The sequence below is a fragment of the Euprymna scolopes genome, chromosome 15, assembly GCF_053919585.1.
Source record: "Euprymna scolopes isolate OS-2025 chromosome 15, ASM5391958v1, whole genome shotgun sequence".
In the NCBI taxonomy this organism is placed as follows: Eukaryota; Metazoa; Mollusca; class Cephalopoda; order Sepiida; family Sepiolidae; genus Euprymna; species Euprymna scolopes.
Genome location: NC_136496.1, coordinates 100,167,714 through 100,194,035, shown reverse-complemented (window position 1 = coordinate 100,194,035; position 26,322 = coordinate 100,167,714). Strand labels below are relative to the sequence as shown.

The window sequence follows — 26,322 nt, the reverse complement described above, 5'->3', positions numbered from 1 at the left end:
GATTCCCGAGCCAAACGCTTTGTTGATTTCAGCAGCTTTTCAGCCTAACTTGAATTGAAATAAGAAAATTGTACACATTCGCGGTTTTTTTTTTTCCATCTTGTATTCAACATCCTAAAAAGAGAATTGTTTTAAAACGAGTGTAATTTAAATGATTAGATAGAGTCAAAACGCTCTTTAAATGATATATAAAGTAAAGGTATTATAATGAAAACTTATTTGAAAATACATCATTTGAAATCAAAACTAAAAATTCAGCAAGAACTTTTTCATCATATTCAGAAGGAAAAGTCTGCAAATCCTGTTGTAACAAGAGAGAATAAAGAGAAACAAGCTGCACGTGCATGGTCCCCTCTGGTGCTGCATGTGAACTGACACCACAAAAAAAAAAGTGAAGAAATGATGACTGTGAGAAGTGCGAAGAGCCAATATTGCCTTCACATTTTCATCAAGTTTCAGAAAAATCCAAAGGATGGGGCAAAAGTTATGGAGTAAAAAGTGCCCTTTCTTTGCCATTTTGGAGCATTTGTGACCCCTTTTGAGCTCCTGGGAATGCCAAATCAGTTTCACACTTTAGGACATGTATATTTGAATTCAGCACCATGGAAAATCACTATATAGACAAAGTTTTTTGAGTAATATGAAAAAAGAGCTCCAAAAAGACAGTTTTTTAGCCCTAAAAGTCCTTGAGGGATGCAAACCAGAATTTTGCCAGGGTCACCCATACTAATTTATATTAGGAACAATGGCCTCCACATTTTAGTCAAATTTCAGAAAAATCTAATCCATGGATCAAACATTATGGGGCAAAAAATGTCATTTTGGGACATTGTTTTTACCTTCGAGCCTCTGGGATGCCAAATCCCAGTGTAAATGGATAACGATACAGTTTCAGGACTTAACACATGTATATTTGAGTTGACCATCATGAAAAACCACTATATAGTCAAAGTTTTTGTTGAGAAATATGAAAAAAGCTACAAAAGGGGTGTTTTTAGCACTGAAAGTTCCTGGGGACGCAAACCAGAATTTTGCCAGGGTTAGCCATATTGGATTTATATCAACAATGAGATCCACATTTTGGCCAAGTTTCAGAAAAATCTAATGGATGGATCAAAAGTTATGGGGTAAAATGTGTCATTTTTGGCCATTTTGGGACATTTTTGACCCGTTTTGAGCCCCTGGGGATGCAACAGGAATTTACTATGCACATCTATTTAATGAAATAGAATTTGTGGCAAAATTTCAGGAAAAACTAATCGACGATTATCTGGCAATCATCCTGACTAACGGACACCACTGAAAACATAGGTCCCTCTCCGATAAATCAGGGGACCAATAAACAAAAGATATTTTTAGGCCAGAGACAATATATCCCGGACAGTAAAAGAAAACTAGATAACTTGTAAACACAAATGGTGAGACCAGAAAAGGTATGAACTGATATTATCCTATACAAAGAAAAAAAAAAAAAGCCATATATAAAAAGAAAGTTTAAAAGTTGTTTAAAAGTTATTTGTCATACTTTTATTTTTTTTGCATTTATTCTGCATAAGTAAAAATAAAAGTTATTAAAAGTTGTTATGTTCCGACTAGTCAGCTTTGTCTCATTCATTCCGTTTCACTTGATCTTGGATCGCAAGGTCAAGGTTGCTTCATGCTTACGAAATTGCTGAGGACATCCATCTTACATGATCAAAATGTGTAAACATTTTAATCATGCATTTCGAGTTTAAATGAGTAAAATAAATTTTTTACTCAAAATGATTCTTCATGTAATAATGTTGAAGATAAGAAACATTTTGAATGCCTTATTTTTCTCATCTCACCCGTCAACCCTATTTAGCAATATTACCCATGCATGTTGTAAAACAGGGAATCATAATTTTTTTATATGCAAGATATTTTTCATAGACAATTTTTGGCATTTCTATCTCTGAACCTCCGTGCAAGATTTAGTATTCAGAAGCGGGATTATTTCTTTAGGTTTTGAAACATCAATAACCTGAAATTTCTAAAAACGTTTTAAGTAGCGACAGTGGTGTGGGAGGGGGGGGCAATATTCCTTGAGAAATTTGCTTTATTTGAAAAGATAAGTTCAGAAAGTAGAAAAATTTTTAACTCTAAATATAATTGATACCGAAACCAAAACAGAAAGTCAAGTAATTAAATATCGAAATGTAATCAATTTTTGTAAAAGGATCTTTAGGTAGTTCCATAACGTTGTGTAAAACGTCAGCATTGTACACATTAAGAGCAACATCATTTCGTGTGTTTGTGTCAATTTCTATGGATCGGTATTCGTGTTATAATGGAAGTAAGGTTTTTTTGTTATGGATAAAAAAAGTTATATAAAACTTACCTTTTGTAAAACAAATAGATTTTTATTAATGAATTACAGACGAGAGATAATAAAATTAATTTTAACGTCTTCTGTTGACACTTTTGTATTTAAAGATACTGTTGCTTACAGGCCTCCATACTTTTTTGAAAAAGGCGCAAAAATACAGATCACCCATTATCAATTTAAATAAATCAAAACGATTTTGTTTTTTAGGCCAATTTGGGATTTGCAATTTGTATTATCTCAATAGTCATTAAAACATGAATATATTTTTTTATTATAGGAAATCTGTTATAAAGAAATCTTTGTTTAAACGTCATAATCGCATAATATATGAATATCATTTAAAGCCTTTTAAAAATTATTTTTTAGAATTTTTTTTTCTTGCAATTCAAATAATTATATTACCGAGAAAAATAAATTATCAAGAAAAAAGTGCTGTTTTTTGTTAAGATGATATTGATTTTATGTCCAATTTTATTTATAACTTTAATGTAAGTGAAATAAATAACTGGATTTTATTTATATATATTAGGGACTGCCAAAAGTCATCACAGAATTACCCCACTCTATATGTAACACGATGTAACTTTATTATAAATTAATATTATCAGTATAACTTGTGTCCCATTTAAAAAAGGGCAAAATAAACCAGTAATAATTTTTAAATTTTTTCATCGAACGAAAATGAAATTGCGAGATGAAAATCATGTTTACATAATTGGCACTTTAAAATAACGTTCCCATGTAGTAGACATTCCGAACGTGAAAACATACTCTTATTTAATAAATCTAGCAAAAATCAACTAATGGTCAGATTTTCATGAAATTTTCGATACTTATCCATTTTAAAATGAAATTACATATAAAATGCAGTTTTCGTAAAATATACGAGGGGAAATATTTTTTTAGTGTGCCTCCCCCCAATATTTATTTTCTCGAAATTCGAACAACATTTTTAAATCTATCGAAATTTCTATTCATCATGAAACATAAGAGTTTCAATAAGTAAAAAATCTTTTAAATTTAAATACACATATTGAACAAAAATTTACCTTGAAGTTGCAATTAAAAAATTGATATAAACTTATTGTTTTGTTTTTTTTAAATAGTGTTTTTTCGAATTAATATATACTATAATCAGTTGAATTGCCAAGAAAAAAACTTTGTAAACATTTTTAAAAGATTTAAATGATTAAAATTCCATTATTTCAAAATGTTCCGTTACATAGATTTTTAGTTAATTGTGTTTAAAATTTTTTTAAATATTAAGTTTTAATATAAACATGACTCTTGTCAGCTATTTTATCGCCAGATTAAAACCAATTTGAAAATATTGCACAATATTAAGCATTTTGTAGCCCCCCCCCATATTTTGTTTGTCTCTTTACCGAACAAAATATGGAAGCCCGTAGGTAACCAAAAGAACATTCAATAAAACCGTATTTCATATTTAATATACAAATGTTTATAATATCATTAATCATTAAACTGTGTAAATCTTAAAACACAACAAAATTATAACAAAGATTAATTATTAATTGCAGTTTGAAGATGATAAATAAAGGTTTTAAAAAATTAAGTCGCTTCTGCTTTTCCATAGCTCGTATAGTACACACAAATCTGACGTCACGGAAACATGCGGTCCCATCTTCACAACCGTTTGGCAGTCCCTATATGTAACTATTTTTTCATTATTTGATCTTTTCAGCTTTCAAAAATGTTGAGATTTTTATCGAACTACATTTATTTTGTTCCGTTTTCGTAACACGAAATATAGGAGGGGGATAGAACAAAAAAAAAAAAATTCCAATATATTTAACGAAACCTACTTTTATTGTTTAAGTTTATTTAATAATGCATAAATTTCGAAAATTTCAGGGAAATATGCATTATTTGATTTTTGCTAGATTTTTAAAACATGGGTATGTCTACTATATGGGAACGTTGTTTTAAAAGCGTTGATAATGTAAACACGATTTTTGTCTCGCATTTTAATTATTTTTGTATGCTGTAAATTTTTTTTTTTTTTTTTTTTTTTTTTAAATATTAGCAGTTTATTTGAAAAAAGGATTATATTAAATTACAGTTACATCGTGTTACATATAGAGGGGGGGGGGTAAAACTATGCCGCGCGTTGGAAGTACCTAAGGATTTTAATTTATAAACACATAAAAATTATTTTAATTAACAAAAGAAGAAAAAAAATGCAAGAATAACCAAGAATAGATAAGTTGGAGTCGAAAATAATCTATGAGGAGGAAGATCCAGAATTTATATTTCTCCGCTCTCACTCCACCCCCCCCCACTTTTTTTTTTTTATTAATCGAATATTTACTGAGATTAGAAATGAGGAAACTGATGAAAAAAATAATTTTTTTAAATACTATTTAAAAATAATTTGTAATAACGACTGGATTGTCTTATCGGGTACAATTGAACGCACGCATTCTATTCGTTCAGGTTGAATTTTTGAACGCTACTTCCAAAAAACGATTTAGTATCTGTATTAAAAACAGCAAATAAAATCTCACGTTTGTTTCTCGTCTATGCGTCATTTTGATAAATACACATTGAATTATTTTTTCCATTCATAAAATAGAATCGAAATTTTCCATTTAACGATAAAAATAATAAGGTCGCCATGAGGAGAGATTTTCATTCAGTGGTTTCTTTTCTGAAGAAAAGAATTTTCACAAGAATAATCCATTTCACGTGGCCGATCACTTGCATTATTTGCAGGAAAGATTTCATTAAGAATAACTGAACTGAAATTAAAGCGACATTCTATATCTAACTTATGGAACAAATATAGACTTCCTAAAAATGGAAATTCAAAGAAACACCAATAGCAAAACGAATTCAAATAAAGCCGAATATATTTTCAGATTGAGTTTGATGACAATATTAGACATAAAATGTTTACATATACATCTATTACAAATGCAGAAAATGAAAAAATTAAATTACAAGATCACATACAACATGAGTAAATTATTTCGGGTTTGTATTACTGTAGCAGTATCAGAATTTTTGTAGGAATTTTTGACACCCCTAACACGAAACTGCGAATACAATATAAAAATCTCGTAATTTCTCTGTTAAAAGTGGGTTATTTATTTTCTTTATGGATTATACTTCCAAAATAAACTATTACAGTTGTTTTAAAAGTAATAAAAATATTTTTTTTTTTTTTTTAAACAGTAATGAATTTTCCGAACTCAATATTTTTAAATTTTTAAACTCAATATTTTTAAATTTTAAAATTTTAAAAATCTATCAAAATTTTTCTATTGATTCTATTTTTACGATATTTTCAGGGTCAATGTGAAATTTTATGTTCTTTCCAATAAACCGAATATAATATTTTAGACAAACGTTTTTTTTTTTTTATTCACGGTTCCCCCCCCCCCCAGTGTCTATTACAAAGAAAATACTTAATTTCGTCTCGGATAAGTACATAATTATTTACTCACAAATTGAAGAGAAAAGGTCAATACATAATATATTCAAATTTAAAAAAAAACGGACATCGTGTTCTTGTAGAATTTTACCTGTAAAGTTTGAAGTTTAAAACCTTTTTTTAAACCACGTTATTTGTTTTTTCTTTTTTCTTTTTTTTTTTTTTAATGGAACCTTGGTCCTTGCTCCTTTAATTGAAAAAAAAATTAGGGCTTGAATTACATTTTTCGAGGAGTTATAAGCTTGGAAAGACAGGGGGTCGAATAATTCACGCCTCCAATTTTGTAAATGTCTAAAAATAATTAATTTCGACTCGGATAAGTACATAATTATTTACTCACAAATTGAAGAGAAAAGGTCAATACATAATATATTCAAATTTAAAAAAAAACGGACATCGTGTTCTCGTCGAATTTTACCTGTAAAGTCCGAAGTTTAAAACCTTTTTAAAAAAAAAACACGTTTTTTTTTTTTTTTTTTTTTTTTTTTTAATGAAATCTTGGTCCTTGCTCCTTTAATTGAAAAAAAAAATTAGGGCTTGAATTGCATTTTTCGAGGAGTTATAAGCTTGGAAAGATGGGGTGGAATTATTCGCTATTTTCACAAAAAATTCTGATACTGCTAGTATTACTGTACACAGATTCGAAAATGTCAAAAAACAAATATATAACAAATAAATGTTATCAAAGGCAAGATAAGTTACTTTTCTACCAAATTGGATATATTTTTTTGTTTTTATTCAATGTAACATGTTTATTCAGCTCGAAAAACATGCAGTGTTTACTGATGTATTGGAAAATTCAAAATGGCGCCCGACACTCTCTTTAACATGGTAAGTTTGGGAAAAGGTGTTATAAATAATAAACTAGATAAAATACTATTTAAAAAACACCGAATATATCTCAACTTATGTCATGGTAACATATAATGAGCGAATTTCTAACAGTATTTTGTCTAGTTTATTATTTATAACATCTTTTCCTGAACTTACCGTGTTAAAGAGAGTGTCGGGCGCCATTTTGAATATGTCAATACATCGGTAAAAACTGTATGCTTTTCGAGCTGAATAAACATGTTACATTGAATAAAAACAAAAAATATATCCAGTTTGGTAGAAAAGTAACTTATCTTGCCTTTGATCACATTTATTTGTTATATATTTGTTTTTTTGACAACTTTTTCGAATCTATGTGTACAGTAATACAAACCCGAAAATCCTATCTAAAAAAATAGCACAGTTCGTAAATAGAACAAGTACCAAAAATAACTTATCGATTATCACCTTAAACAAAAAACACGATTATCGAAAATATAAAACGATTTTCACGCACCGGACGTGGGCAGGGGGTAATTTACATTATAAAAATGGACACCGACTTTTCATGGCAGATATAACAAATCCCTAGTATTTAGGTTAAATGCATTGGAAGCCGTTCGACATCAGAAAAGTCGGGAATTTCAGTTACACCGGCTGTTAAAGTCGGTGTCCATTATTTATATGAAAATGGAGAAATTAAACCCCTTCGGTAGCAGTATCAGAATTTTTGTAGGAATTTTTGACACCCCTAACACGAAACTGCGAATACAATATAAAAATCTCGTAATTTCTCTGTTAAAAGTGGGTTATTTATTTTCTTTATGGATTATACTTCCAAAATAAACTATTACAGTTGTTTTAAAAGTAATAAAAATATTTTTTTTTTTTTTTTAAACAGTAATGAATTTTCCGAACTCAATATTTTTAAATTTTTAAACTCAATATTTTTAAATTTTAAAATTTTAAAAATCTATCAAAATTTTTCTATTGATTCTATTTTTACGATATTTTCAGGGTCAATGTGAAATTTTATGTTCTTTCCAATAAACCGAATATAATATTTTAGACAAACGTTTTTTTTTTTTTATTCACGGTTCCCCCCCCCCCCAGTGTCTATTACAAAGAAAATACTTAATTTCGTCTCGGATAAGTACATAATTATTTACTCACAAATTGAAGAGAAAAGGTCAATACATAATATATTCAAATTTAAAAAAAAACGGACATCGTGTTCTTGTAGAATTTTACCTGTAAAGTTTGAAGTTTAAAACCTTTTTTTAAACCACGTTATTTGTTTTTTCTTTTTTCTTTTTTTTTTTTTTAATGGAACCTTGGTCCTTGCTCCTTTAATTGAAAAAAAAATTAGGGCTTGAATTACATTTTTCGAGGAGTTATAAGCTTGGAAAGACAGGGGGTCGAATAATTCACGCCTCCAATTTTGTAAATGTCTAAAAATAATTAATTTCGACTCGGATAAGTACATAATTATTTACTCACAAATTGAAGAGAAAAGGTCAATACATAATATATTCAAATTTAAAAAAAAACGGACATCGTGTTCTCGTCGAATTTTACCTGTAAAGTCCGAAGTTTAAAACCTTTTTAAAAAAAAAACACGTTTTTTTTTTTTTTTTTTTTTTTTTTTAATGAAATCTTGGTCCTTCCTCCTTTAATTGAAAAAAAAAATTAGGGCTTGAATTGCATTTTTCGAGGAGTTATAAGCTTGGAAAGATGGGGTGGAATTATTCGCTATTTTCACAAAGGAGAAATTAAACCCCTTCCCTTCGGTACATAAATATATCAAAAATATATTCTTCAATAATCGTCAGTTAAACGTGGCAATTGAACAATTTGCTTTTATATTTAAAAATAAATAAATAGAACAAAATTATAAGCGAAACGAGGTAGCCTCTATTCAAAAAGCCCGTCTTAAATAATTCTATTTATAATTAAACGCAAACAAAGAAAATAAATGGTGAAGAGGATGTTTTAGTCTATAAAAAGAAAATAATTCCTGCTTATAAAGGATGGAAGCAGTTATAAATAATATTAAAAGATGTTGCTTATTAAAAAAAAAAAAATGCGTCACAAAAAATGTTTTCAATAAAAACACAAAACATGGACAACTTTAAGAAATGACACAGATGAATGCATTTTATTTAATGTTAGGCAACAAAAAGATTTAGAATTTGTTTGACCTCTCTCGGCCGATTTTTGTCAATCTTATGTTGGATAGAAAAAAAGCTAATAGTCGTTCGTTCGCCATCATCACAAGAAACGTAGTGTCTGGTCACTATGACATTTCTGGCTTTATTATATTATTAGCTAGGTCGAAATTCAATCATTTAGACGACATAGTGATCGGCACCAATATCGTTACAAATTATTTTTAAAAACTAAAATAATAAATTAAGAAAAAAGGTGCTTATGTGGATCAATACCCCCCTCCATGATTATCCATAATTAATTCGGTAAAATCCGGTAACGATCACAAAAAGGCAATCACACAAAATTAAAAGAGTTTCTGAAACGAAAAACAGAAAAAAAAATGTATTCTTTGTACACAGATATATTAACATTGTTATTGTCTTTCATCCAGTTTGTTTTTGTAATCAAACAAAAATACAATGCAACAATCATAATGTAAATAAAATTTACATAAAAATATAGATCAGCGTTTTTCTCAAAAAAATTGAGAGTCAGATTTTGGACTGTTGTAACTAGTTATCAGATTTTACAGAGATAATATAGACAGCAATGGGGTTGCCCTATCTAAGCACGAATTAAAATTCCATAACGAATAAATAAACACGATTTTGAGAAGTTAACTTTGAAGTTCCATTGTAATATTATGAATATCGTTGCGTTGGCATGTTTCAATCTTTTTTTTTTTTTTTTTTTTTTAGTTTCACACAACTTCCAAGTCTTGTATTTATTTTCCCAGGATTGACTTATAATTTATCTTCTTAAGGACCGAAAAGGTAAATTTAATTCAATATTCTAATCGATGACAATCAAAACTATTACAAAATAAACGCTTAATTATATTTTAAAGCTGAATCCAACGAATTTCAATGTAATAATGAAGAAATCAAAATATATTAATCAATAGTGTAATTAATAAAATAACGGTTGATTGGTATAAAAGTTGCCAAACGTTTTAAACCCTTTAAAAAAAAAAAATAAATAAATAAATAAAAAATAAAAAGACCAACAATTGTATTTAAAATTAGGGCAAGTAGGAATATATTCCAACTGCTCCCATAATACAATTGAATCAGTTATTCGATCAGAATTTTTCAGTTTCTTTTTCGTTTATCAATAAGAACGTCTTATTGCTGTTATATGAAACGAAATATACGTAGTTTGTCCAGTTGGGAATTAGTGTATCAAAATATGCAACCAATTTGATAATCAAACGTAAATAAATTACGAGACGAGAAAAAAAAAAAAAAAAAAAAAAAAAAAACTAATGAAAATATAATCTTTATTGATACAATTGTAACCGCTTCTTCGTGTTAGTACGTTTAATTTCTACGTGACTTTTTTTTACTATCATTTATTGAAATTGAAGGTAATAGTGTAAAATATTTAAAAAAAAAAAAAAAAGGGGGGGGCTCAATTTTTGCGACGTGCCCCAGCGTATTATAAGCACCCCAACCCAACATCCCCATGTTAAGAACGGCTTTCGGAATAAACACCCCCTACTTCGAAAGCCTCTCTTAACATGGGGAGGTTGAGAGGAGGTATTCCGAAAGCCGTTCTTAACATGGAGAGATTGGGGTGTTTATAATACGTCGCTGGGCACGTAAAAATTGGCAAAAAGTATGCAATTAAATCCAGAATTCATTTCGGTTTATTAGTTAAACATGCCAGCCATTTTAATCTTCTGTTTGTTTAAATAGAAAAAAAAATGAATTACTTTGTGACATTTCCAAATTTGAAAAATTGGCAATCACTGAAACTAATTCTAAAATTCTCATGTATTAAGATTGAATGTTTTGGCAGATATCCAATTTTATAAATAGAGATTAAAACATTACTTTATAATTAGTTATAGTTCTATACAAAATTTAGTTCAGTTATAATTTAATCGATATACAATACAACAATAATCAAATTTAACTTTCAAAATCCTATTTAAACATAAAATAATTTGGGAACATAATGGAAAGGAAAGTAAAACGACTTCCGGGCAACGCCAAGTAAGTAGTTAATTAAACATTACTGTAAGCACTAATTTTTTTTTAACAAAACCTTTTCCGATTGGCGAATCAACGCCATTCCCAGTCCTCATGACGCAAAATTAGAGAAGAGGGAGGTGGGTATTCAGATTCTAAAAAGGGTCATTCTAGATGAGAGGGCAGGTGCATCACTTCCTTACAAATGAGGGGCACAAAAACAAAAAACAAAAAAAAAAAAAAATCAAAAAGGAGGTAATGTCTGGGAGGATGCCCGCCTGACAATATACTTTGATCATATTTTTTCATATTGCTTGCAGACAGACAGTGTTAAGAAAGGGCACGAGTGTTTTTATGAATTAACATGGATATTTTTATACTAAAATAAGTGCTTAATGCACTTGTATAGTTATTTTTCTGACAGTATTTTCAATTAGAATTCAAATTTTACAATCTTTTTTTTATTAAATTGTTAGGTGAAAAAACTGAATAGTTACAAAACACCCTCTCCTCCCCATGTTAATGGTTTTCTAAACATTTCAGTACCGTACAATAAGTGCAAGGTATTCTAAAATTTCATATTGCTCATGACCGTTAAAAGTTAGTTTCACGTAGTTATTATCACCTTAAATAGGCATTTTGTTCTAAAAATTTTTGGATTGAAAGTCTTTAATTTTTGTTTTGCCATATAACTGAATGTGTGCGTGTTTCTACAGAAAGGAAGATTCTAGAATCTACACAAAATCTAAAAGGGTAAATATACAGGGGAAGTCCATGAAAATCGTCCAGAATATATGTGCCCCCACCTATAAATGACCATGGGGAGCAACAGAACCCCGTCAAAACTATCTGATTTTAATGAAACTTGCATCATATATATAAGACTAATTCAGAAAATTAGTTCACATTTCAGCTTTTTCGATTATATTTGGAGACGAAAGGGCGAGGGACAGTAAAAAAAAAAATAAAATCAAAAAAAATCAAAAAAAAATCTATATTCAAAATTTCAAGATGTTCATTTTACCGCTTATTTCTTTCAGCATGTTAAAATGTTTAATTCTTGACAGCACTCATTTCATAGCGCAGAAACATTCATAATTGTTGACAATTTGGAGACTAATCAATAGAATAAGAACTCGTTAACTTTAAAAAGAAAAGAAAAAAGAATTTGGACATAATCACTAAAATCCAAATAGTAGCTGCATCGTTTTATTTGGATTTAAGTAATCCCGCCCCCAAATTTTTTTTTTTTTTTTTTAATTAATGAGTTCTTATTCTGATGAGTCCGGGCAGAAAATATTAAAAAATTTACATTAATTATATGATTGTTTCTGCCCTACGAAACAGGTGCTGTGCAGAATTGAACATTTTAACATGCTGAAAGAAATCAATGATAGGAACATATGGAATTTAGAATATAGAGATTTGTCATTTATGCTCTGCAGTTATATTTAACAATAATGGAGCTTCTCCATAAAGAAAAGGATTAGTCTAAAGAAATGGTGAAATATAATTAAACATGCCGTGCATGCATGGTCCCCCTCTTGTGCTGCATGTGAGATGACGCCACAAAAAACAGTGAAGAAATGATGAATGTGAGAAGCCAACGTTGCCTTCACATTTTCGCCAAGTTTCAGAAAAATCTAATGAATAGAGCAAAAGTTATAGGGTATAAAGTGTCATTTTTTGCAATTTTGGAGCATTTGTGACCCCTTTTGAGCTCCTGGGAACGCCGAATCCCAATGAAAATGGACAAACGATGCAGTTTCATACCTTAAGACATGTATATTTGAATTCAGCACCATGGAAAATTACTATATAGGTATACATATCAAGTTCTTGAGTAATATGAAAAAAGAGCTCCAAAAAGGCATGTTTTTTAGCCCTAAAAGTCCCAGAGGGATGCAAAACAGAATCACCAGGGTCACCCATACTGAATTTATATTAAGAACAATGGCCTCCACATTTTGACCAAGTTTCAGGAAAATCCAATGGATGGATCAAACGCTATTGAACAAAAACTGTCATTTTTGGTCATTTTGGAGCATTTTTGACCTCTTGAGCCCCTGGGAACGCCAAATCCCAGTGTAAATGGATAACAGTGCAGTTTCAGGCCTTAACACATGTATATTTGAGTTGACCACCGTGAAAAACCACTATATAGTCAGACATATCAAGTTTTTGTTGAGAAATATGAAAAAAGAGCCACAAAAAGAGACGTTTTTAGCACTGAAAGTCCCCAGGGATGCGAACCAGAATTTGACAGGGTCACCCATACTGGATTTATATTAAGAATGGGCTACACATTTTGGCCAAGTTTAAAAAAAAATCTAATGGATCAAAAGTTATGGGACAAAATGTGTCATTTTGGGGGCATTTTTTACCTCGAGCTCCTGGGGGGCGCAACGGGAATTTCTGTAAAAAAAATTTTTTTTACTGTGCACATCTATTTAATGAAATACAATTTGCAGCAAAATTTCAGGAGAAACTAATGGACGGTTATCTGGCAATAGTCCGGACTAACGGACACAGACGCCAGTGAAAACATAGGTCCTTCTCCGATAAATCGATGGACCAATAAGCATATATTTTTCCATAAAAATGTTTATGGGGAAATATATTCAATTATATTTCACCTTTCTTTAATTTATGAAGCTCAATGTAACTACAGAGCATATGCAAATAAATGACAAAAGGTCTATATTCCAAATTTCAAGATGTTGACCATTTTAGCGTTTATTTCTTTAAGTATAGGCATGACCAAAACAGAAGGAGGGAGTGAGTATTTTTTGACGGAGTCTCTTTAAAATTCTACCAAAAATCAAGTAATTATCCAATCAATACAAAATTTTCACATGAAGAATGAACTTCATAATTGTATTTTTTTTTTCATATTCAATATTTTTGCCTACGACCCCACCCCTTCCTTATTTATAGTTACAAATATGCTTAAAATAATCAGCAGAAACTGTGGAATTGTATTGTGGAAACGGTGAGGATTGTAGATTAAAAAAAACTTGTGCACATATCAGATTTTAAGGTTGAAAATCCAAATTTTGAATGTATGTAATTTTTCATTTGTGTTTTGAAGTGCGGAATTCGTTTAATGTTAACAATTATCTTTCAGATTAGCAAAAAAAAAAAAAAAAATATATATTTTCAATATAAAAAAAAAAAAAAAAAAAAAAAAAGAAATGCGCATTTTGCTAAAAAATATAATTTCTTTCTGCAATTTGTCCTTATGTGATATTACCTCTGCTATGGGGACATAAATGGATGATCACATTCAATGCTGCCAAGACGAAACTCGTTTCCTTCAATAATTACAAGAAACCTTCTTTACCACCAATAGCAATGGCCAATGACTATCTGGAAGTACATCCTTTAAACTCCTCGGTCCAACGCTCTCAGGAAACAGGAGTTGGAACAATTACATTGAGAGTATCGCCAGGACCGCTGCGAAGAAGGTAGGTTCTCTCTACCATGCTAGAAAGATACTAACGCCCAAAAGTATCCTATACCTCTATAAGGCCACCATTTGCCCATGTATGGAGTATTGTCATATTTGGGCTGGTGCATCTGCCACTAGTCTCTCGCTCCTAGACAAGGTTCAAAAGAGAGTCGCCAATCTGATAGATCCTGAACTGTCATCTAAACTTCAGCCCTTGTTCCATCAACGAAATGTTGCATCCCTCTGCCTTTTCTACAAGTACTTTAACGGTGAATGCTCTGATGAACTTCAAGCACTTGTGCCCCTCGACGTAAATACCCCCCCCCCGACAAGCAGCTAAATCCCACCCCTTCACAGTAGAGATCCCTAGATGTAAGAGAGCCTTCTACTCCAATAGTTTGTTCCCCAGGACAGCTAGACTTTGGAATTCCATGCCGGGTCCCTGCTCCCCCAACTGTACTGATATGCAGAAGTTCAAGTGCAACGTGAACCGATATCTTGCTGCCCAACTCCCTACACAGTACCCCTGATGCCCATGTCCCTGATAGTAGCCCCCTACAACAAAGTGGCAATATGCCTTGTTTGGAGTGAAAATGTAATAAATGTAATACTGGTAGACCATAAGGCTTACAAACAGTTGTTATCTCTTCCTTTTTCAAAATTACATCAAATTCTAATGAAAATCTTTCACAAATTATGCAATAAAAAATTGGGAGGAAAAAAACCAATTTTATATGGTTTATGGAACAAGTATATACAGGTTACAAAAGGGAAAATGATTGTAATCATAAAATTAAAAATACATTCAATTTTTGAAAAAAAAAAAAAATTTATGGTTGATGTAAAACATATTTGAAAACAAAGCAGTTTTAGTTTATTTTTATTTCCAGGTATTTACTAAGAAAAATTTAAAGCTTGATAGAAATTTGTGTGAAGGAAAAAATATAAAGCAAAAATAACAGTATTAAAGGTATTTCACCATAAATGGTGCTTGGAATTATAATTTAATTCAATTATTTAAAAAGGGTATTTGCTTGTTAGGTCAATTGAAAAACTATTTTAAGGGTAGGAGCGACCAAAAATGAAGAAGGGGGTTATGTTATTTATCGTTGTCAATGAAAACGACAAACATCACTAGTTTTGGGGGTTAAGATCAGAGTGTACTATCTGTTCTGATGCCACACTTAACCTATCCTTTCCTTGTTCAATGGAGAAATCTTTCTAGACTGGGGCAATTTTTATGTTTGTTCTCATTCAGAGTGCCTCATTTTAAGGAGCCTGATTTTCCCCACATTAAAAACCGATCATGTCTATTTGCCCTCACTGATGATGCTAGGACTTGCATTTGACTTAGTTTAAAGTGTGGAGGATTTGCATCTACCACACTCATCGAAAAACCCTTACTCCTGATGGCAAGACAGGGTCAAGATGACCAAGCTGGATATTAGATCCAGGAGTTGTCTCCAACACATGGCGCCTAGCATTCCCAAAATGATCACCCATCTTGTACTGGCCAGCCTCATCGTTGCTTAACTTCGAGGGTTATGTAGGTAACAATATATTTCCCCAAAAAACTTCTGGCCTTGATGGAGGCAAGGCCAAAACTTGCTGTTATGGTTTTAAACCATCTGAAATAACAGCAAGGGGAGACTGGATTCCAAATATGTTATATGTCCCATCTTTTGAAAATAGAATACAATTATGAATATCTTCAGTACTAAATCTTTATACACAGTGAAATTTACTTTATGTATGAAAACCAAAGAGGGGAGATATAACCTATGAGAAATACTTGGAATGAAGTCTCCCCTTCCTGTTATTTCAGATCATTTGAAACCATAAATAAGCAATAAACTAACCACTTCTCAGAGAGGAGGCAAGGCCTGGGAGGGTGGACCGCCTAGAACTACACAGAACTAACAGTCTTATTTGTAAAAATAATTCTCTTAGATATATATATGATCATTAAGTTTATATAAAAATATATATTTTTAAAAGGTATGTATCCCTTATATCAGCCAAATCGTTTCAAATAACAAGTTTTAGTCTTCTCTTCATCAAGACCAGAGGTTTTGGGGCAATATCAGATGTTTTGTAATTCATATGCAAAACCAGGAAAACAAATGATTATGATTGAAACATTTTATGGTTGAAAAAAACTACCAAAAATAGCCTCTGGATGATCCCCTTACTGTGCAACAAGAGCAAATGTCACATGGCAGACTACACAATTCAGGTCATACCTTTCCAACGAGCCTTCATTTGTTAAATTCTGATCAGCAGTCGCCAAGATTTGGAACTTATAAAATTTGCAGGCTTTTTGAAGATTATATATATATTTTTTTTTTTACATAGGCATCACCACATTATCAAGGCCAAGAGGCCACTCAAGGATAAGGGTTAAAGAGTGTACAGTAGAAATTGGACAATATAGTAATCATTAGTAATGAAAATTTGGTAAATTTGATAACTTATATGGAACGGCTCATCAAGAACTTATTTACGTTAGACTTGAACACAACCATATTGTAGTCAGCCGGAAAGCAGGAAAACGGAAGACAATTCCACAGGCGTGCAGTTCTAAGAAAGAAGCTTTGTTCATGGAATCTACGTTTAGGTTTAGGCACAGATAAAGAGTGGGGGGAATTATTGATAGTGTGTACAGCTAGACGAGTGTTTCTTGTGAAAGTTTGGCGAGGGGGGACCATAGATTGAAGCTCAGTCGAACACTTTCCATGAAAATAACGATACATCAGAGACAAACTCGCAACATCTCTTCTGTGAGATAGAGGTTGCAAGGAAGAGAAAAGGACATCTCCTACGAGTCTACGAAGTCTATTTTGAACTCTATCAAGGCAGGACAAGTCCTTTCTAGCAGCTCCTGCCCAGATGTGGCAACAGTATTCCATCCTTGGACGTACCTGGCTCTTATATAGATAGAGAATAGCATCAGCAGTGAGATATCTACCGGATCGATAGAAAGATCCCACCATTTTTCCAGCGGCCTTGGCAACAGATTTGATGTACATGTTCCATTTAAGATCATGAGTAATGGTCAAGCCCAGAAGCTTGTCAAAACTTGAGGCCTCCTGAAGACGAGAGCCATTCATTTCAATTGATGCCAGATGTGGATCAGAATGTTGATGATGTAAAGAGAGAAGCTTGGTTTTAGATGCATTAAAAGTAACCAGCCACTCCTTACCCCATTGTACTACATGCTCAAGATCAGAGGAGAGAGAATTGGAGAGAACTTGGTCGTTTACTGTCTTAGATGTGCTACCATAAATGGTAGTGTCATCAGCATAAATGTCTACAAATGATGTAAGGATGTGATTTGGAAGATCATTAATGTAGATCAGGAAAAGAGTTGGACCCAGGATGGACCCCTGAGGGACACCGGCATTAATACTGTGAGCTTCTGATTTTTTCCCCTCAACTACTACTCTTATGAACCTATCAGAAAGAAATGATTTAATAATTGAGAAGACATTTCCAGCTATACCATAGCTAGAGATCTTATGAAGTAAACCTTTATGCCATACCCTATCAAAGGCCTTAGATATGTCAAGAGCAATTGCCCTAGAAAGGTGGCCTCCGTCGAGAGATTTGCTAATCCTAGGAGATATAACTGTAAGCACATCTGCTGTAGATCTAGCAGAACGGAAACCATATTGAGTGTCACTAAGGTTATTTTTATTGAGATGGTTGATTACTTCTGTATTTAACACAGATTCCAGCAACTTACTCATGACGCACAGGAGACTTATTGGCCTGTACTGAGAGGGGGATGAGCGATCACCTGAATTCTTAAATACAGGGCATACTGATGAAATTTTCCAGGGAGATGGGAAACTATTCTCCTTAAGACAACGTTTAAACAGTTTTGTAAGTATGGACGCTAGTTCAGGTTGAAGTTTTTTGAGTACTATAATTGGAATACCGTCAGGGTCAGTTGCTTTACTGGAATCAAGGTTTTTGATTAGCTTGGCAACATCACGTACAGATATACGTATATCACATAGCATGTTTTCTGATACAGGAGGAAATATTGGGGGTTGGCGGCCTTGATCGCAAAGGGTAGAATTAGCTGCAAAGTTCTTGACAAAGAGTTTGGCTTTGTCTGATGCTGACGAGATTACCTCAGGTCCATTGATAATAGTTGGGATGGAGCACACGCTTCTGTTCAGGATTCTGTTTGCTATTTGCCAAAAGTGGTGGGAACGAAGCCGCTGCTCAGCTACTTTGGACTTAACAGATTTAACATACAACTCTCTTGCGTTCTTTATTACTTTTTTACAATGGTTGTTGGCAGTCCTGAAAGCGGCTTTAGTTTCCATACATCTATTACGTTGGAAACAGTGGAAAAAGTGATTTCTGTGCGCAATGGCAGCAGCACATTCTGGAGAGAACCATGGCTGGCTGTTAGGTTTTTGCTGAAACTTTTTCGAGGGTATGAAACGGTCAATACCTACAATTAACCATTCCGTCAGGTCTAATACTATAGAGGACACATCCTTTTTAAACATGGAATGCAGAGGTAGATCAGATATAAATGTACGGAAGCTATCCCAGTCAGCCTTACTGTATCAATATACTGTACAATGGAGAGGTACGTCTGGAGACTTAGAACATTTCATTTTTATCTTAATTGATACAACAGAGTGGTCGGAAGATCCAAGAGGCGACAGAACAGAAACTGAACATAGTTCAGGGCAAGTTGTGAGAAAAAGGTCTAGTAGGCTCGCATACTGGCCGTCATTGTCGGGCACACGGGTGGGTTCCTGAACAATCTGAGTGAGGTCATAGGCAATGGAGAAATCATGACAGAACCTCCCCTCATCATCGGTCTTGTTTGAGTGGGTCAACCATTCGACGTTGTGAACATTGAAGTCTCCACATACGTGAATGTTAGCTGAAGGATAAGCAGATAGGACTTGGTCAATTTTCTCAGATATGCTTTTAAAGATAGTAACTCCGCTGTTGTGGGGGCGATAGAGAGTAAATATAAATGCAGTAGTGTGAGCTAAAGCAACCCGGAAGCACATATAGGGTAAGTTAGGATCTTCCCTGGAGATGTCCCTACCACATGGAAAGCTATCTTTAATATAGGCACATATTCCATGCCCATGGCGATCTTGGGGGTCAGATTTAGAAGTTAAGTTAGAGTATCCTTTAATTGCGAACTCTTCTAGGGAAATAGCCTGTCCAATGCCAGTTTCACTTAAAAATAAAAGGTCTGGTTTAGTCTCCTGTAATTGGGTTTCAACCTCTGGAAGGTTAGAACGTAGACCCCTGATGTTGGAGAAGGAGACATGGTAGTAGGGGTCTACGTTGGAAGTTGGAGAACCGGGTCTAATCGTGTATTTTTTCTTAAAACTTGTCATGATGAAATTTTGGAATTTTTGGACTAGGTCGTCAGATTTACTTAGAGCAGGACAGAGAGGGGAAACTAAGAGAGAAAAAGAAACAAAGAATTTTTTTTTTTTTTTATTTAAAGCCGTAACAATTACCCACTAGTATGGCATCGAGAGGCCCCACCAGAAGCTACTGCATGGTCCAGAATCCATTCACCAAATGGCAATACAGCAGCCCCAGTACTTTGCACCTGCTGATAGGACAGCCTCCTTAGTGGTTAATCCAAGGTTCGGGTCCCTGACTATCAGGCGGATAACGTCAGCCCAGACAAAACGTTTACCTCCAACACCCTTACTAGTGACATGGCTACAAGGATAGACATAGAAACAGAAAATTTCCGCCATCTCTGCCAACTGTTCGCGCAAAATACTGCCAACCTAGAAAACAGCTTTTTCTTCTCCCTTTGTCAAAAAAAATCACTCATTAAAAAATGAGGACTGAGGGACAAATAAGAAGAAGCAAGATTAACAGGAGCTGCCGATATTACTATCCTATGGTTAAAATTTTATGACAATTGGTAAAAAAGAACCTATATTTTCAAACCAATAAAATATGCCCAAATTTGCTGACATTTGTAAATACAGTAGAACCCCAGAATACGACATTAAAAATTAGTAACGAAATACAGTACAGTATATAATACACATGTATATAGTCAAATAACATAAATAACACCGTAAGGCGGGAAAAATACCATAACCAGGGTCCGGAAAAAACATTGTATTCCGGATCATAACCTGAAAAAACAGTATCCTAGGGCCACCGTATCCGGGGTTCTACTGTATAGTGTTCTGACAAGTCAGCTTCAGTTTTGCTGCTTTGGAAGCAATTTTGCTTAGGGGTCTTTTTTTTCCCTCCAGTTTCATATATTAGTGGCCTTGCCAGGCCACTAATATACAAAATTCGAAACAATTTTATTGAGCTTGTTATTTGAAACAATTTGGTCAATATAAGAGATACATACCTTTAAAATATACATTTTTATATAAACTTAATGATCATATATCCAAGAGAATTATTTTTACAAATCGCCCAATGATGGTTTTCATTTTAATGTAACAGTTTTATTTAAGAATATTTGGAGTGAGGTGGGGTACTTCTGCAATTTACGGACATGCTGAAATAACATTTAGAAACCTTTTCTTAACATAGGGAGGTTGGGCTTTTAAACTTTTCTGTACTTTCTAGGTACGGGCAAAATGAATGCAGATGCTCAAAATGTATAAACATTTTGACCCCTCCCTTTACTTAAAGAAAAGAAAAAAAAAAAAAGGTCATCAAAAATCAGAAAATTAACCAATTATAATGAAATTTTCAGTATTTATCAAATAATGATCGCGGAATATAATTGACTAATTGTTTTTATTTAAATCTTAGTGGAAATGTATTATTTTGTTTGAACAAAAAATACCTTTACTAAAGTTTTCAGTAGTAAATAAAAGTTTTCAGTAGTAAATAAAAAACGCAAAACTTTTTTACTTTTTTTATATAAATAAAGCATCGTAATTTGTAATAAAAATAAAATAATTTTTATAAGAACATTACGAAAAAAGCCCCTAAATCCGTATTAATAAATTCTATATAACTCAAAGAAAAATGAATTTCTCAAACAACCGATATTACCATTGAATTAAACATTGTTTATTTAATATTTTCACACACAAAAAACAAAATTATAATTGCAAAAAGAATTTCTACTTTTTTTTTTTTAAATTACGGGTTTCGCAGAATTTTTATAAGATTTTAATAATTTCCTTGCTTGCAAGAACGTGAAACTTTTTTTATATAATATTGAATAATTAAAAAATTAATTTAAAAACATAGAAAAATAATTAAAAAATGCAGAAATTAATACAAATGTTCAGAAAAGAAATGTAAGGATGCATGACTGAGAAAAAAAAAAAATTCCTCCCTTTTAATTACATGACGTCAGTTTCACAGTCTTTCGACTGCCTGAAATTTTGGGCCTTCGTGATTTTTGTGTTTACAAAATTTTAGTAAAGGTCATTAATTACCCGACAAGGATATTGAGACCATATGTCAAGGTCTGACCATCTTCCTTCGAAGAGTGTCAAATGGTATCAGTTATATGTTCATGAAAATACATACACCCACAAACATATATACATGGGAGTCACTGATTCAGTAGGAAAATTGGTAGTAGAATAGGTCCTGGTCGTTCTTCCATTCCGTTGCGAGGCAGGACTTAAAGGCAATAACTGAAGGAGCATTAACAGTGTGAAAACTTAGCCCATTCCAAACAGGAATAATTCTGCTAGAGAAGAACTGTCCACGAGAAACAGGATGATGATGTATCTGCATCTTTAGATTGCGTCCCCTGATGGATGGATTGGGGGCTGGAGCAAACAAACTTTTGCCACATTTGGTGCAAGGTCTATCATAGACGTTATCGAAACCCCTTATCTTGTAGGCCTGTATTATGTTGGTGCGTTTTCTGCGGAATTCAAGAGTAGGGAGATTGAGGTAGGCAAAGTGTTCCGAGTAGGACAAATTGAAAATGCCCTGTATAAGTTTTGTTGCTCTACGCTGGATCCGTTCCAGGCCATCCTTTTCTTTATGCACTTATATTACCGAGCTTTTTTTAAAATAACATTTCTTTTCAGTTTCGGGTACCAGACCACAGAGGCGTATTCCAAGTGTGGGCAGATTAGGGACTTGTAGAGAAGCAAGAAAGATATTTTGTCCAGATCTGTAAAAGTGTGTTTGATGGTTCCGAGAACACGATTGGTCTTATTGACTTGAGTTTCCACATGGTTTGTGATGGACAGCTTTTGGTCAATGATCACACCTAGATCCTTTTCCTCATTGGTCTTGTCAAAAGTGCAACAGCTACCATCACTGTATCTCATGGTGTATGGAGGTTTGGGATTGTTCTTACCTAGATACATTGTTGTACATTTCTTGGGATGTTTGCCCAGGATTGGAGATGATCCAAGTCACTCTGCAGACTAAAGTGTTGAGTAACCTGTGGGTTGGCAATGGCTCGAAAGATCTTGGTATCATCGGCAAACATGAGAACAAAACTTTCCAGCTTCTCTGGGATATCAGTAACGAAGATCACGAAGAGTAGTGGGCCAAGAACAGAACCCTGTGGCACACCACTAGTCACATTTGCCCAATCAGTTTTAGTTTGTTGCGTTTTGCGAACGCCAGAATCACTCGGTTTTGGGGCTAATTTTGGACAAACATGTTTTTTTTTTGTTTTTGTTTTTTTTGTTTTTAATTCAATATCTTAAAACTTTACTAATTATCTTTGAAATAGATCCAGAAAACTAATATTTATCTTTTAAAGGATTTTTACAATGAATTTATTTAACTTCAAAATTTAACTGAATTGGGTAGCTCGCCGTGAAAATATTTTCATACCCCCCCCCCCACGTGCGCAAATATTTTTTTCCTTTTGGAAATTAAGTTTAGTCCTTAATCTTTCAAATACAATCAAAAAGTAGTCGGAAACCTACAAAAAAACTATGATAAATCGACTTTCAAAACTAGGTCCCCCATTTTTGTCCGTACCTAGTACTTTCACCTAACAACTTAATAAATATGGAGCTCAATTTTAAAATAACACAATTCATAAGCAGTAGAAGTGCCTTATAAATGGTGGATAAACGCTAAGTAAAGAGTCTTTCCGGTCCTTTTATTTCGGGAAGGGTTTTTGGTTTTTCCTAATTTTCTTCAACACTAGGACACAAGTCCCACTTATAATATATGTGCGTGTGTGTACACAAGAACTCTAAGACGTTTAGAAATTAAAAATAAGAGAAATCAGCGATTTTATACAACAGATGTTTTATAAAAAAAAAAAAAAAAGCTGGTGCTTTATGCACTTATATTACCGTGCTATTTTTAAAATAATATTTTCACGTTAAATTCAAGTTTTACGATATCTTTTTGGTACTCATCATGCACTTAGTGATCCGTGCTGAAATAACGTTATTATTTAAAAAGCCATTCTTAACATGGGGAGGGGGATGTGTTTTGTACCTATTTTGTACTTTAACCTTACAATTGAATAAAAAAAAAAAAAAAAAACTTGGAAATAAGATTTAAAAATAGCGCGGCGCGGATCACTAAGTGCATTTAGCACCATCTTTTTGTATTAAATTGTTGAAAGCACAGAATTACAAAACACCCTCGCTCCCCATATTAAGAATGGCTTTCTAAATGTTCTTTCAGCACAGTAACCAAACCCAACCCGCCAGAGTCCCAAATACTCCGCCTAAGTCTTTTAGATAAGTATTTTTATTAGTCATGCAATAATGCGTGTATGTGTAATAAGAAAAACGGGTAAAATGTACATCGTTGAAATAATTTGATTGCTAAAACAAAGATTTTTTTTTTTTTTTAATAGAAAATTGATAAAGCTACTAATTATTTTTACAATAGTATATAGATCAACCCCCATGGTGGGTGATAGTGGCTACTGGCTCGGTAAAATCCAGTAATGAGTTACAGCAGTCAAAAGGCGACCACAAAATTAAACTGGTTCCTGAAACTGAAAAAAAATTTTAATTTACATTACATTTTATGTTTAAATGGTGGCCTTTTGTTTTTCATTTTTGTAATCGTTTTAGTATTTTATTTAAAATTAAAAAAAAATCCGAGTCAAGCTATTCCTGGAATTCTGTAGATCAAGACAGGAACGCTTACAACAAATCACATAAATTTTAAATTCTGTGCAACTGGGAAAAATATTAATGAAATAACACTACAGAAAACATGCATATATCATAAAAAAATAAAAATAATTTATATCAATAGAAAAAAAAAAAAAATGATAGTTCTACAGAATTTGAACCGACCTTGTTAAAAAAAAAAAAAAAAATTTAGGTTTAGATCGACAAATATGTGATTCGGTTTAAATTCTGTAGAAGCTCTAATTCCCCGCCCTCTCCCCCAATTAGTAATTCAAGTTTAATTTTGTGTGGTCCTTTCGGATACTGTAAATCGTTATCGGATTTATGAGTTAATATACATCCATCCATGGGGCTAATCTATATAAGTACAACTGGGGGGGGGGGTCTAGAAAATGATTAGATTTAATTTTTTTTAATAAACAAGTACTGCAACTATCTTTAAATACTTGTAAAATTCATAAACACTAACACGATGCGAAGTAGGGAATAATAGTTTCAATGTCTTTTTTTTTTTTTTTTTTTTTTTTACTTAAACAAAAAAAAAAAAAATTCGAATAGTTGTAGAAGACAGACTGAATAATGGACCGTAATTTAAGTCCACTAAAAAAAAAAAAAAAAAAAAAAAAATTGATATTAATTAGGTTGGACATAAGTAGGTTTTAAAATCAAGTTTCCATATTCAGACAGGGAGAAAAAAAATGTGATAGATGTTACACGTGCGAGATCAATTAAAACCCCCTCCCTCCTTTAAAAATAAAGGGATGGTTAATCTTTGATTTTTTTTTTCTTCCCAATCAAAACATAAGTCTTTATGAATATGAAAAAAATGTCTTTTCTAGAGCATTCGACTATTAAAGGCAAATATAAACATACAAGAAACACGGATTGTATGTTTCCAGCGTCCCCAAAAAGGACGGCATTTTATACCATTTGAAATTTTTTAAAAACTGCAATTTAAGATGTAACAAAGTAAATTTTAAACATTTTTAGAGTTTATATACACACGCACAAAGTTTTATGTAAATCTACCGTCCGTCCCTGTTACCTAAAGTTCTTTCTTTCCCATTAATTTTTTTTTATAATATTAAAGTTAGTACAAAACTGTTTGCTATAAAAAAAAATCGATAATATTTATGAATATATACTTGATTACTAGATATCAAATTAATATGTATTATTAAAACTACAAATTGAATAATCGTAAAGAACTGCGTATTTTTTTAGAGAGAATTTGGAACGCTCAAAACATAAAACCATGAATACGTAAGTACAATTTACATTTTTTTTAAATTAATAAGGGAAAAGAATCCACTGAAATATACATAAGAAACAAGAACTTCGGAAATATAAATAAAGAAATATCTTTATTTAAATAGGACTCGTACGAATTTCTTTCTTTGAATAAATGGGTGGGAATGATTTTGTTTAAAAAAAAGAAAAGAAATTAATTTCCTTATTAGATTTTCTTCTTTAAGGTTCATTATTACCTGTCATTAAGTTGGTCATCAGTTCCTGGCAATGGATGGACGACAAAATGAAGAGATGTCATGATTTCCAAAATGAAGTAAACAAAAAAAAAAGGTGCAAAATTAGTTTAGTAATGAGTTTGTGTTTTGTTTAGTTTTTTTAAAATAAGTTCCAGTGTATAATTCGATCACCTTTCAACTAACATACTAGCATGTCAGGCGCCATAGTTGATCCCACCGAAAGACTTTTGTATTCAAATAACCTATTGGCTAAGCTGGGCAGTTCTTAGCCAATCAGAAACGCCGTAGCAAAAGAAAGACGATACTTAACTTAATAAATGAAGGGATAAATGAACAGTAGTTCTACCATTCATATTATTATGATAATTATCATTTTAATAATAATTAAAGATAATTATCGTTACTATTCTTATACTATAGCAGAAATACATTAGCGTTTTTATTACATAAGGTATTATTCTGCTCTATTAAGTCTAAACAAACAATAAAGAATTGAAGCTCAAA

General features: G+C 32.3%; 1 protein-coding gene across 8 annotated transcripts in view; it reads right to left on the bottom strand.

Annotated features, from left to right (window-relative positions):
- Positions 1-26,057, bottom strand: part of LOC145294035 (E3 ubiquitin-protein ligase UBR5-like) — a 177,599-nt gene extending 151,542 nt beyond the window's left edge. For 4 of the 8 annotated variants that reach the window (XM_080141016.1, XM_080141019.1, XM_080141017.1 and 1 more), the window contains exon 1: positions 25,819-26,056. In XM_080141016.1, coding sequence (XP_079997142.1) covers positions 25,819-25,880 — 62 coding nt within the window. In that variant the 5' untranslated portion in view covers positions 25,881-26,056. Of the gene's footprint in view, positions 1-25,818 lie in introns of all 8 variants that reach the window. The other 4 variants (XM_080141018.1, XM_080141022.1, XM_080141023.1 and 1 more) reach the window with 2 other exon arrangements.
- Positions 26,058-26,322: the final 265 nt, after the last annotated feature.